The sequence below is a fragment of the Talpa occidentalis genome, unplaced genomic scaffold, assembly GCF_014898055.3.
Source record: "Talpa occidentalis isolate TD23 unplaced genomic scaffold, MPIMG_talOcc4v2.1 talOcc4.11, whole genome shotgun sequence".
Taxonomy (NCBI): domain Eukaryota; kingdom Metazoa; phylum Chordata; class Mammalia; order Eulipotyphla; family Talpidae; genus Talpa; species Talpa occidentalis.
In genome coordinates, this window is record NW_023601104.1 from 28398469 (window position 1) to 28412292 (window position 13824).

The 13824-nt window shown below is 41.8% G+C and overlaps 1 protein-coding gene across 14 annotated transcripts in view; it reads left to right on the forward strand.

Annotated features, from left to right (window-relative positions):
- Positions 1-13824, forward strand: part of TLN2 (talin 2) — a 451133-nt gene that overhangs the window by 375026 nt on the left and 62283 nt on the right. For all 14 annotated transcript variants that reach the window (XM_054687829.1, XM_054687842.1, XM_054687839.1 and 11 more), the window contains 2 exons: positions 2116-2286; positions 10431-10577. In XM_054687829.1, the coding sequence (XP_054543804.1) occupies positions 2116-2286; positions 10431-10577 (318 nt within the window). The remainder of the gene's footprint in view (positions 1-2115; positions 2287-10430; positions 10578-13824) is intronic.

A 13824-nucleotide genomic window follows, 5' to 3' on the forward strand; every position in this document is an offset into this window, starting at 1 on the left:
GTTGTGCAGCCTGGGCCTTGACAAAGGTGTTTGTGGTGTGCAGAGTGGGGTCTGAAATCCAGCCAAGTTGTCTGCCCTAGCATCCATCATTTCCACCCAGAAGGTGGGGAGCCCTTTTAGGGTTCCTACAAAGTGTCATCTGATCCAGTAGCAGCCCTGTGCAAATGCTTTGAAAACCATTTCAAAGATAACTGTATTCAAGGATTAAAAAAAGTAAAAGAGTATTTGTTGCTAGTAGTCTTATCTCACTATTAGCTCTAATGAACTTTAATTGCTTTTGGAACCCCATCTTGTCCCTAACCACACCCCCCAAAGGCCACCTCCCTCCCCCTGCTTTGTATCTGACTCAATGACAGCCATTGAACAGGTGAAGTGGCCTTCTTACCTCAGTCCTACCATCCAGCCTCTCTCCACCTGATGGGAAGAGGCATTAAGGGAATTGATTGACTAAAGGTCTGAACTTAAATACACTTGATGGAACTAATTTAGCAATTAGTAATTGCCAGATAAAAGGAGAAGTGGAATGAAAAGTGTAATCTCTATGGTTTTCTGAGTGGGAATAGATTATGTTATCTGAAGCAAGAATAGCAAAACGTTAAAATCTCATATTCTGGATGCCAGGTAATAGTAATGCTGCATTATTCTCTAACTTTACTGTTTTTTTAATGAGAAACATATAGGAAATACAAAAAGTAAGAGAAAATTTACTGTAATCTGTATTCTATCACTCTAACACAACCACTACTTCTAGCATTTGGCATTTTGCATATTTTCTTTACGTCTTTCATTCTGCATCTTTCCTAACTACATTTTTTATTTTTTTGCTCCTGATTTTTTATATAGTTGTGAGTATAGTGCATCTACATTTTTCCATTTTAACTTGTACCAGTCATCTTTCAAAAAGAATTTTAAACATATAAACACAATTTTATGTTCAGCCTTTTTCCCTTATAATATTAGATGTCTATCCATGTAACTACACACACACACATATAGCAGCTATAGATATAACTCATATATAACTCATTTTTAATGAACTATAATTTATTCATTCTGCCCCATTTGACATCATGCTTATTTTCAAATTCTTACTTTACCAAACAACACTGTGGAACATTGGAACATTTGCATAAGTGTCTTTCCATTTTTTTGTTTTCTTATATGCAAAGTTGAATCTTTACACACAGTCTATTTATTTTTCCCCACCATCATCCCTCATCCCTTTTATCTACTGGATATCTGATTTTATTTCAAATAGTATGCAAAGCAAAAAATAACAATATTCTAAAACACAGTATTATAACTGTAGCAGAACTGAAATAAAAATTAAAAGTAGCAGTGTTCAAGACCTGGGCTTTACAGTGGAATTCCTGCTTCCTGTCTTGGCTCCACATCTCAGCTGCATGAGGTTGGCCACATTACTTCACCTGTCCTAGCCTCTTCATGCAGTTTTTGCAGAGATTACATAAGGAAACGTATATGGTAACCAGTTACCAGAAAGTCTTTCATGTGGGATGCACCCAGTAAATGTTTGTAACATTTGTTTGACATGTATGTGGCCCTGTGGTGCCCAGCTGGTCAACTTTGGTGAGCTTGTATGTACTATTTGGTATAACATGGTGACTGTAATTCGTGATATTATATTGTATGCAGTATCTCCCTTATCTGCAGGGGATATGTTCCAAGACGCCCAGTGGGTGCATGAAACCAAGGATAGTACCGAACTCTATACTGTTTTTTCCTATATTTAACATACCTATGATAAAGTTATCTTTATAAAGTAGGCATAGTAAGAGATTATCAACAATCACTAATAATAAAATGGAAAATTATAACACTATATGATTATAAAGTTCTTTGAATGAGGTCTCTATCTCAAGGTACCTTATTGTGATTGATATTTGCAGATGGCCATTGCTCATGGGTAGCTAAAACTGCAGAAAACAAAATTGAAGCTAAGAAGGGAACCATTACTGTGGGAGTGGAGTGAGGGGACTAGAGCTCTGCAGCTCTGCCTCTCCACCCATCCTTGTCCAGCCTCCTCCCCATTGGCAGGGCCCCTGATGAAGACACATGTATTTACGTGGTGTATCTTTGACTTTTTCATCTTAAAAGGTGACACAGCTGGCAAGCTACTTTGAGCCCTTGATCTTAGCTGCAGTTGGTGTCGCCTCTAAGATCCTGGATCATCAGCAGCAGATGACAGTGCTGGACCAGACCAAGACACTCGCAGAGTCTGCCCTGCAGATGTTGTACGCAGCCAAAGAAGGTGGAGGGAACCCCAAGGTACAGTGGGGGCTGGCAGGGACTGGTGTAGGACCACTGGGAAGCTATCACTTATTCTGCCTTGTTGCATTCCCTTCACTTTTTGGTGAGTGGCATTTGGTTTCCTGTGGGAAATGATCTACTGGGCTTCCTAGGGATCTTTAAGAGGAAATCAAGAAATAGATATAATTAAGCTTAGTTATAAGTTATTTTTTCCATGACAGAATGTGTAGCAAATGTCTTTGGGGCAGAATAACATGTTTGGTTTACTGGAAGAAAACCTGCAATACCTGCCTCGTGCTGACACCAAGTTTGCACAAAGCAAAGCTCTGTTGTTTTCCAGAGAATGTTGTTTCCATTCCTGGTACTCAAATTTAAAGCAAAACATTGTACAAGGTCACCGTGTCATGTGTGTTACTATTGGGGACAACAATTTAATAAGAAAATCTTTCTTACCAATTTGCAAGTGAAACATTTATTTGGCCTAAGGTGTCACCCAGCTACTTTAAATGGCCAAAGATGATGACAGCATGTCATTTTCTCTCAGAGGTAATCTTTATGTCAGAGTGATTATTTTACTTGTAAAGCCATCATGCGCTCTAAGTTTCCTCAGGATTCTGGTACCTGGAGAGAAGATTGGCGCTCCTCCTGCTGTTTGTACCTTCCACCCGCTGCCCTGCACAATCAGTGTGCTCTTATGTATCCCCACCTAAAACAGGCCAACTGCAGGGAGCAGACACCATAAGGATTCGTGTAGCATACTTAACTCCAAGCTAGAGTGATTTATGTTTCAAGTATTCTTTGATGTATTTTTGCTGCATCTGTAAGGCTTTAAATCAATATCGTGGTACAGTGGAAAAGACTTTATTAATGGTCAAATTCACAAAATAGTAATTTCTGAGCTAACATTAATTGCTGATTCTATGTCACCTGCCATATCTTCTATCCTCATCTTACTTGATCTTAATAAAATTTGATCCTTCATAAAATGGTAGGAAGGTTCCTCTTTTAGAGACGTGGAAGCTGAGGCCTTAGATGAGGTGTCCAGGATTACAGGAGTGGTGGGTGTGGAGTCAGGGCTGAACCTCTGCCCATGGACACCCAGACTGACTCTGACCAGATCAAGGACTGGAGAGGGTCAGGGAACACTGCAGGGAAGAGATTGGCTGATTGGTTTCAAAAAGGAAATGACCTGGTGCAAAGAGTGGCGTGAGGCATGCTGGGAAGAGGGGCAGCACATGCAAAGTCACACATTGGGTTATGAAAAGATTGTGACACCAGCAGAACACACAGCGTTCAGCCTGCTGTGTATGGGATGTGCAGTGTGTGTGGACAGCGCGCAGGAGGGTAGACTCAGCTATGCTGTGACAGTTTCTTCTTCCAATCAAGAATCTGACCTTTGTTGTAAGTAGTGGGCAGTAGCACTGACCAGTCCATACTTTAGAAACACATCATGGACATGCATTTTCTATGGTCAATTTTGAATCATGTGTCTGGAAATTGTAAGATCCTAATGATGGGGATGCTGAAAATACTAATTCAGCCAGTGCTCTCAAGTTGCTCTGAGTCTTTTGGAAAAATAAGTCTTATTGATGAAATGGTGGAGTAGAACAAGAACAAAAATAGCCATGGCTATTGTTGATTAGTGATAGGTGCCCCAAGGTTGGGCCAGCACCCTTGGCACCCTCCTCAAACTGAAGGGAACCAGGACATGACTTCCTGATCCAGTTCTGAGTTGTCTTTACTCTAGGGCTATTTACTGGCACTTTTCTCCACTCCTACCTGAGAGAGTTTCATTTCAAGCAGAATAATTCAAAATAGTTTTCTGAATTTTTAAAATGTTAGTCCATCTGCTTGGATTGCATGTTCAGAGGTCTCCATAGAATTTTATATACCAAGGCACCTTCTGATTGGGAACATATGTAACTTTTATGGTCATATCAGATTTATAATGACACCTTCTACTTCGAAGTGGTGGCTGAAAGCAGGAATAGATTTCAGTGGATGGTGAACTAAGGCACGTGATGAGCTAAAGCAAAATAGGTGTCCACTTCTATCTCCTCGCCGATAATGTTCAACCTGTGCCCTGACCAATTGTCTCAAAAAACTTCCTTGGACACTACAAAGTTGGCTTTTAGGCCTTTTCCTAAGAAGCTTAACACACAAACTTAATATCCTGGGCGAATACTTGCTGGGAACTGTTTGCTGTGTATTTGGTGGTGTATGGATGGATCATCTAGCACGAGCTAGATGATGAATGTCCCTCTTTACGGAGAAAATGTGGTTAAGTGGTTGTCAGTGGCTTTTATTTGCTGAAAAATAACACAAACTTTAGGGGCCGACAATATTGGATTCAAATCCCAATTCAGCCTCTTCCTAGCAAATTGTTTCATTTCTTTGTCTTTTGATCTAAACAATGGGTTTAAGGATTAATACCTCTCTAGAGTAGTTGCAGAGATTCAGTGAGATACTGCATCAGATACAGCAGCTGTTTAAAAGAAATTAAGTGACAGCCCCAGAATCTGGTGTTCATGAATCATATGGTTACAAAAGCTTTGCTGTGTGATCTCACCCCACCAAACCCCTCTATATTCACCCCTGCCCCACTGAGTTCCCTCCTTACAGCATCCTTGAAGGGCCCCTCCAGCTTCTGCCTGCAGCTGGCTGGCAAATATATAGCTCTCTCCACTGTTTGGCAGTTCTAATTATTCCTTGTTTTTTCCCTCTCCTAAAGTTGAGATCTGTCCCCCTGGAGCCCTCTCTGTTTCCAAACTCCTGTGATGTCTCTTTCTTCTCCATTGGGCTTTGTAGTTGAAGCATTGTACTAAAGAAATAAGGCTCACTTGGAAGTAGACTTCAACTATGTTTCCAAAAAAGAATGGAATCTGATTCTCTTGTGTTGTGCCATGAGGAGCCCCCCAGAATCTGAAATAACGACCTCTTTGTTGGGCTTGTTGGCTCCCCATACCACACTGCCCATCAGTCCTTTAACTGGGCCTTAATTGAGAGCCTGCTGTGCCTTTGGGTGACTGAATCTAGTGTGCTGAGCTAGCCTGCGCATGTGATTTAGACTAAACTGTGGTTTGCATTGGAGTTAGAGGAAGCAGCTCCAGTGAGGCCTGAATTAGAGGAGACTTCTCAGCAGAGGCAGACTATGAGCTAACCCCATTTGGGATCTGTAAAACTTAATCATGAGGAGGGAAGGAGAGCAGATCTTCTAGAGAATTTCTCAGCTCAAGCGGACAGGAAGGTGATTCATCTCTGGGACAGCCAAGGGCAAGGATGTGTTTTATAGACTTTGGTGCCCAGGTGTAGAGAAAATGTCCTTTATACTTTCCAACGAATTCAGAGCAGTTTTGTGATTTACTATTGCCATCTGCAAAGTTTGCTTCTGATAACTTTATGAGAGAGCAGATACTTGGCAAACAGCTTTTACTTCTAACCCAAAAGGTGTACTTTGTCTTGATTTGAGTGGGTAGAATTATTGGCATTTTTGTGCTCCCAGTAGTCATGTCTTTCTCAGTGAATTTAGAGAAATACACCCCTTCATTCTTACCTTTTTGAATAAATTAAAATGTATTTGTATGAGATGTTCTCTCTAGAGGATTCCATACAGGAGAGGTCACCTTTCAGACTTCCATCGTCAAAATAAAGCAATCTGTACATTTTGTTTTACTTTATCTGTGTCATGAAATCAGCAATCAACCTAAATTACCCTATTACTCCGTATTATCCCCAAAAGAGCTAAGCATTCCAGCACAGTTGCCTCAGGATAACCATCCACAATTTGCATATTTCACATCTCATCAGATGTCATATTGAAGAACTCTTTTAGATTCCCATAGCTTTCCAATTCTTCAGACAGGGCTGGTTCCTGTGGCTCACATAGCCTCCTGTTGGTATTCTCCTCCTTCATTTAATCATTTGAGTTCTTATATACCATCTCTCACTGTTGTCCTTACTTTCTTATCTACCATCTACTGTTAGAAAATTTACCTGTTTCTAAAAGTGTTCAGGACAACTGAGGGCATAGCATGGGTGAGGGCATAGCATGGGCATAGCACTGTACCAGTGCTTGGGTACAGTGTGATTCTGACTCTAATTACCTGGTATTAGGTAAGAATTCCCAGGTAAGAGACAGGCCCCTACTAGACAGCCCTCAATTCAAACACTAGCCATAAACCCCAGGTTTCCCCAGCACACTGAATAACTGGCTACGAACTCAAGGATTGCCACTACACCTCAGGTTAGTTAGATAACTTGCTAGAACAATTCACAGAGCTCAGGAAATTTCTCTACTCACAATTAAAGCTTTATTATAAAGGATAAAACCAGTCAAATGAAGAGATACAGACGGTAAGACCTGGGAAGGTCCCAAACCTGAACTTTCCATGTCCTTAGGATGTGTCACCCTCCCATCCCGATGATGTGCAAAGTCAGAGAAATGACTGCAGCTTTGCTGTTCCTTGTTTGTTTTTGTTGATTTTTTTTTTGGGGGGGGGTCATTGTGTAGGCTTAAGTGGGTGAGTTCAGCACATGCCCAAAGGTACAGTTTCCAGCCATCACCCTCTCATCACATGGTGAAACTATATCCTGAAACTATACAAGGTCCTTATCCTGAAACTATACAAGGACCCTCTGAATCACCTTGTAAGCATAAACTAAACATATTAGTTTATTTATGCTTGAACTAAGCATGAACAACAAACATTCCTGTGATCACTCTGGAAATGCCAAGGGCTTTGAGGATCTCTCCCAGGTACATGAGACAAAGACCAGCCAAATGTTTCATTATACAACACTGCGGGGAGGCACCAGGGCCAGGGCCTAGCTGGTGGTGAGCTTCTAGGAATTGGAAGACACATACAAGCTAGGCCTGGCAAGCCCCAAGATGCAAAGATGGGAACTGTGAACAGGAACCAAGTTCATTGGCAGGTATTAAGCCCTCGGTGGTTGAGAGAGCTGAGACAGAATGATGCTGAAATGAATTGAGGGCACTGAGTGAGAGTGGCCCAGACAAATTCTGGGAGTGGTGGCAGGTGCTGAGGTCCCTTGCCTTTACCATGTGACAACCTGCATGGCTTTTCCTTGTTTGCACACTATTCAGGGGGATAGGCTGAAGACTTCCCTTGTAGATGGCATATTCCCTGCATTAAGGTTTATTTTTTCAGTAGTACTAATAAATTTGACCTGATCTGGCCGTATGCTTATTTCCTTTTTTAACCAGAGGCGTAGGTCCAGCAGATGGCCAGCTGGTCGGGGGCTGTTGTCCTCCAACAGGTTCATGAACTCTAGTGCTTAAACTCCCATTTTCAGATTGCATGTGTCACAGGGGTCCCTGGCAGGAACAGCATCCAATTCGCACACTCCAGTGGACTGTGAAGATTAAAGGAGAGAGACACAAAAGTGGCCAGCATGATGCCTGGCACGGGGAGGGGATGAGGCACTCATAAGGTCAGCAGCTGTCTTTGCTATTGCTGCTATTATGTGGGTTGATGTTTATTGTTATTCATGGCTCCCCTTGTTGTGTAGGATGAAGCATCATCTGTAAAATGCTAAAATACCGGACTTAAGATATAGAACATAGACTTGAAAACTGGTATAAAAACCACATTGGGTACACGGACTGGCTCTTGCATTGGATGAAGTATCCCCAAGCTGGTGGTGTCTTGCCAGCATCTGCAGGGACGGCAGGTGTTCCTGGTCTAGACAGAAGAGTCGAAGCATGTCATCACAGCCTGAGTGAGCACGGTTGGGGAGGGAAGGCCAGACCTGTTCCTATCCCCCCCAAGCGTGGTTTGGACCATCAGCTCTGCCACCCATTTATTACATAGTATGAAAACAGATGGTTTCATTTATATCTAAATGACTCCTCTAGAGAAGAAGTTTGCACCCATAATCTGTGAAGGTTACCTGGTAAAAATATCTCTGAAAATAAATATAAATCTCACCCATTATCTTTTCTCCCACCTGTGATTTTTATCAAGCCCTTCAATTCCTGTGAACATGGTGCCTCTAGAGAGAAGCAGAATGAACTGTAAGGAGCCCTTGATCTGGTTGGAGAGATGAGACTGGGGTGGGGAGAGACACAGTAGGGCAAGAGCTGTGCCAAGAACTCTGCCAGGCACTTCACATCTGTTACTTCACCCAGTCTTCACAGGCCCATCACTCCCAGGTTTGGTGACTGGACTAAAATTACTCAGACATTGGGTGATTAGAATGGGGGAGACTTCTTAGGCACCCCTCCCTACATCTCTGTACTCTCACTGCAGTCTGCCCACAAAGCACAGACTATGGTCTTCAAAGGCATGTGCCTAAGAGAGAATCAAGCAGAAACTGTGTCCTCTTCCATTTAGCCCCAGAAGTCAGACAACATCATTCCCCACATTCTTGTCTTTTATGAGTCTTGGTGACTCTCTGACTCTAGAGTTGATGCTCAGAGTTGTCAGAATCCAAAAAGAAGTTGATGAGAGGCTGAAAACAAAATTAACTCAAGCACTGCTTCTTGAAGGAGGTGATATTTAGGACCTTGAAACAGGGCCAGGAGTTGAATGGAGGAAGAAGAGAACAAGCAAATGGGACCAGTCACTGCAGGCAGAGGATGAGATGTGGTTGTGAGGAGTCTGGGGCCAGGTGTCTCCAGGACTCCAGGAAGAAAGGGAAATGAGAGGAAAGCCACCTTCTTGCCCCATTGAGGGCCTCAGGGATAGGTAGGTGGACACTGGTCTGGTAAAGATTTAAGGAATTTTTGTTCCTCTATGTTACTTTTCACTGTTACCTTCTAAAGCAATTTTAGTAGTCAATAATTAATGTTTGTAACCTGATTAAGTTGCCTCAGGATAACCACCCATGATTTACTTCTTTTTCATCTCATCAAATACAGTATTTCAAGAGCTCTTCTGGATTTCTATGGCTTTCCAATTCCAGAAGTAGGGCTGGTTCCTATGGCTCACCTCACCTCTTCCTGGAATTCTCCTCTATACATCACTGCAAAGAGTTAGCATTTACTATCTCTCATTGGCTCCTTTACCTTCTCATCTACCAGTGTGAAGAGGCAACTACTTGGCCTTTTGAAGGGGTCACCTCCTGACTGAGGTGGCTCTGGGTACCCCTGGGCCCTGCATGGGTGAACAGTGCCTGGGTGCGGTATGATTCTGATTCTAACTACTGAGCATTAGATCAGATTTCCCCAGTAAGGTCACAGGGCCTCTACTATACTGCTCAGTATAAATGTAAGATGCCTGCACTCATATGATCTTATCAGAACTCCACTGTGTGGCATTTTTATAATTATTTTCATTTCACTGAGGAGAAAGCTAAGCCCAGGACCACTTAAGCTAGTAGCCAGGGGAGCGAGAACCAGAACCTAGGTTTTTCTGACCCCATGACCTTGGCTCTTCCCCCTGCATCTTGATAACATCTGAAATGTCTTTAAGGGAATCTGGCTGCTGCTGTTGTTTCATGTTTTCCTTCATTCATTCACCCCTGAGCCTGCTGTGTGCCTGACACATGTGAAATGCCTGTATTGGTTAAAGCATCTCTGAAGCGCTGCCTTGGGGGACTCATGAGTTATTCTGCTCTGCCTGTAGAATATCTGTCTCTGGAGAACTTTCCCCATTTCTCTCTCCAGCCTTATAGCCTTGTGATTTGTAACATAGTTCCAAAACCTATTAGGAACTCTATGTGCCTACTGTCTCCATGTTCCAATCTTGTTTATAGAAAGGAAATTATTATGTATCGGTAGCTGTGAAGAGAAGTCCATTTGTAGTGAACTCATTTGTTCCCTTTCTATTAGTTTTCCTTATTTAAATCCATCAACTTTTTTTTTGAGGAGGGAGTGGCATTCTCTTTTGATCCCCACTGAATGTAGTAATATAAAATCACTCATGTCATAGATGCTGTTTGATATTGCAGTTTTATTTTTCTTTTGACTGTAAAAAGATATCTTTTTCTCTCTTTGCCTTTCTGATTTTTATCTATTTTGCAAATAAATATACAAGAATAATAAGAGAAAGGAAAAATCGTAACATTCCTGGCTGTGCTCCATTATGGAGATACAGTTTTATATTTTGCTTTTCAAGGTTATTCTCAAAAGAAGTGAAGTGATTCTTCAAATTGAGCACATATTTTCCTTTCACAGTGTTCTGCCCCCCTTCCCTTCCCAGGCCCAGCACACCCACGACGCCATCACAGAGGCCGCCCAGCTCATGAAGGAGGCCGTGGACGACATCATGGTGACCCTGAATGAAGCTGCCAGTGAAGTGGGGCTGGTGGGGGGCATGGTCGATGCCATTGCAGAAGCCATGAGCAAGGTGGGTCTGGGCCCCTAGAAGCTCACTTTCACCCCTGGACCCAATTTCCTCCTTTGCTTCACTCAGACTTGCAATTAAAGACTGCTTATTATCCTGGAAAAACATATTAATGTATTCACAATCTGACAATGGACATTTCAAAACACAGATGACATCTCTAAGGAGCTGTCAGAGTTGATGCAGACTATCCTCCTCTCTTCTTAGGGTTCAGATTAATGTATAGATAATCCTGTCACATGGCCCACATATTACTCTCTTTATTATTCATTCAGTATCTTCACAAGCCAGTGCAGTTTTATACAGCCAGAAAATACAATGGCAGTGGAGGAAATATCACTGGTTTCCTCATTCATAAAATGGAAACAATTCTTTACCTCCCTTTTCTACTTCATAGAGTTGTTGTGGATAACAAACTCCAAAATGAAATAATGAGGTGATTCCCATGTGTTTGTCTTTGGACTGGCTACTGGGAGCATTTCAGAAGGCACGTTCCAGGGCCGCAGCCCAGCCCTCCTTACTTGAAATCTATACAGCAGAGCCTAAAAATCTCCATTTGTATTTTTCAAGCCTCCCCATGCTTCTGGTAGCTGACCTGATGCAGAAACCCACAACATAGTGTGTGTAGAAACCCTCAGTGAACCTTGGTAGGCAGTGTACTACAGGAACTAACTTCCCTATCATTTCTCATCTAGTGACACGACTTGAAGAAATTCAGCTGCAGAGTTTCAACCCTGTATCCCTTGCTCTTTCCCTAAGGAATCCTTCACTAAGTCCTGTCAGTTTGATATTCATTAGAATTAACAATTGTTCATCAACATCTAATTGCCATCCTGTGATAGCATAGCCAAGAATTTTAGACATCATCTGTGTTTTGAAATGTCCATTGTCAGATTGTGAATACATTAATATGTTTTTTCAGGATAATAAGCAGTCTTTAATTGCTAATTTAGAGAAGATTGATTGGTTCCTATCTCCGTAAAGAGATGATAGCCTGAAACTATAATTAGAATAATTCTCCTTAAACATTGTGCAGTCATCATCAGACTGATAAAGTCACAAGCCCATTTGGGATGTTGGGGCTCCTTTACACACTTGCCTTGTCAAAACACTCCAGAAATTTCTGCCGCGGCCTTCCCATGCTTCAAATATGGACATTGGCAGAACATGAGTGACCTTTGCCTTCTTCAAGTCCTCTGGGTTTTGTTTGTTTGGTTTACAGGCCACTAGACCACCAGAACTGCTTTGAAAATAAGTTCTATTTACCAAGGGTATTAAATAATGGCTCTACATTTCTCAGTACACATTAGAAATCCTAATAATAAGCCTTTTCTTCTTATGAAAAGGTGTTTTTCAAAAATCACTCTAATGCCAGGGAAGAATTCCCTTGTGCCTGGAAGATGGAAGTCAGGTTCTGCAGTCTTTCTGGTCACCTGTGAGCCTTGCCTGTTGTGGCACATTCCTGACAATGACAGCAGCTCTGTGCTGGCTGATGCCAGTGGAGCAACAGCCGTGCTCTCAATCCAGGAGACACTTGATTCTTTTGGAAACAAGTCTGGTGTTACTGGATAGCAGTTATGAGGAATTGCTAATCGCATCTTCCACAAAGGCCAGACACAAAACCTGTTTTTCCTCAGTTCTACAAAGTACGCAGTTGAGGTTTTCATTGGTACCCCTAAATTCTTACCAAACCCAATCTGACACCCACTGCACCACACAATACCGCCTCCTCATTCATCCTTTGATTCATCCTCTACCTGCCCTTTATATCATCACTAGCGAATTCGTGTTAAATGATATTTTAAGTACTTCGGGCCACCAAGCCACAAAGAACTAAAAATCCGACGTTTTCTATCTGCATTTTGGTTATTTGATTAAAACACTTGAAATACTGTTAGAATCATTGTCTAAAATCCTCAGTGGCAGTGACTAGCAGAATTGATTCTAAATTGGAAGCAATTCTTGACACTGCTGGGCCTTCTTCTCTGGATAGTCTCCTTGATTCTCTCAAGGGTCTCCTTGAGATTCTAAGAGGTGGATACAAAGTTTTCAGTTTTCTGAGTGACTTTGGACAAATCACTCAAGGACTCTGAACCTTATTTTCCCCACTCCATGAATTTAGCGGTTCTCAGTCTTCACAATTGTGTGCCCTAGGACTTTTCCTTGTCTGCTTTTTACTTTGTTTTGGGTTTTTTTTTTTTTCTTTTTTATTAAGGAAGGAAAATTACAAAGTGAACAAAACCCCACTATCTATGTCATAGAAGAAAGATATATTAATGCCAAAAAAAGTAGAAAGTCTATGTAATCTCAGGCTAGAGGAAAGTTTTTTCAATTTAATAAATTTGAAATCTGAAAAGAAAACCACTTTGTTTTTACTTTTCTCACTGTCTTCAAACTGGTAAAAGGTTCATTTTAACGGCTAATGGCCACTGGATTAAGTGTTCTAAGCTGTCTTCTGGTTCCAGCAGCCTGGCATGTTAGCAGTTACACCCTATCTCTGATGAGGGGTCCTCACACATCGCCTGAGCCTTAGAAATCCAATCTCTTTACACAGAGTGAGTGAGTCTACAACTCAGTCCTCATGTCACCACAGGGCCTCCGTGCTGTGATGAAGATATTTAACAGCCTCTGTCTCCCTGATAAAAGAAACCTTTAAAAAATTTAGCCTGGAGTTTGTATTAACATCTTAGTGGAAATCCCAGGCTTGCACTACATGTGATATGTTCCTTCAACTCACTTTGTAGCTTGTGCCTGTTCATGACATGTAGATGTTGCTAAAGACTCCATTAAATATTTTATTTGTCCTCGTGGCTGCTATTCTCTTTCCTGACTGCAAATTATCAGGCAAAGAGTGGACAGGGACATCTTCTCAAATACGCCATTGCTGACTCCAGATTCCACCATTTCCTTCATGATGTCAAGGTTCTTCTTCAAACAGATCCATTTTCATTGCCAACACTCTTAGTAGCCTCTTCTGTTCATGCTGCTCACTCATCATTCATTTCTATTCACCTTGTCTCCTCACCTGGAATCTCATTCAGCACCCAGTGGTGACAATAATGGTGATAATGGTGGTGATGATGGGTAGCCTTTTTCTTCATCATAGTCATGATTGACATTATCATCTTCAGTATCATGGGCATCATCTCCTCTGCTTTCATGTAGCTTTTGACTGGGTATAGTCTCAGTTGATTTTTATTGTAGCCTTTAGGCACTTGGAAGTTTCCAGTGAAAGATAAGAGACTAAGAG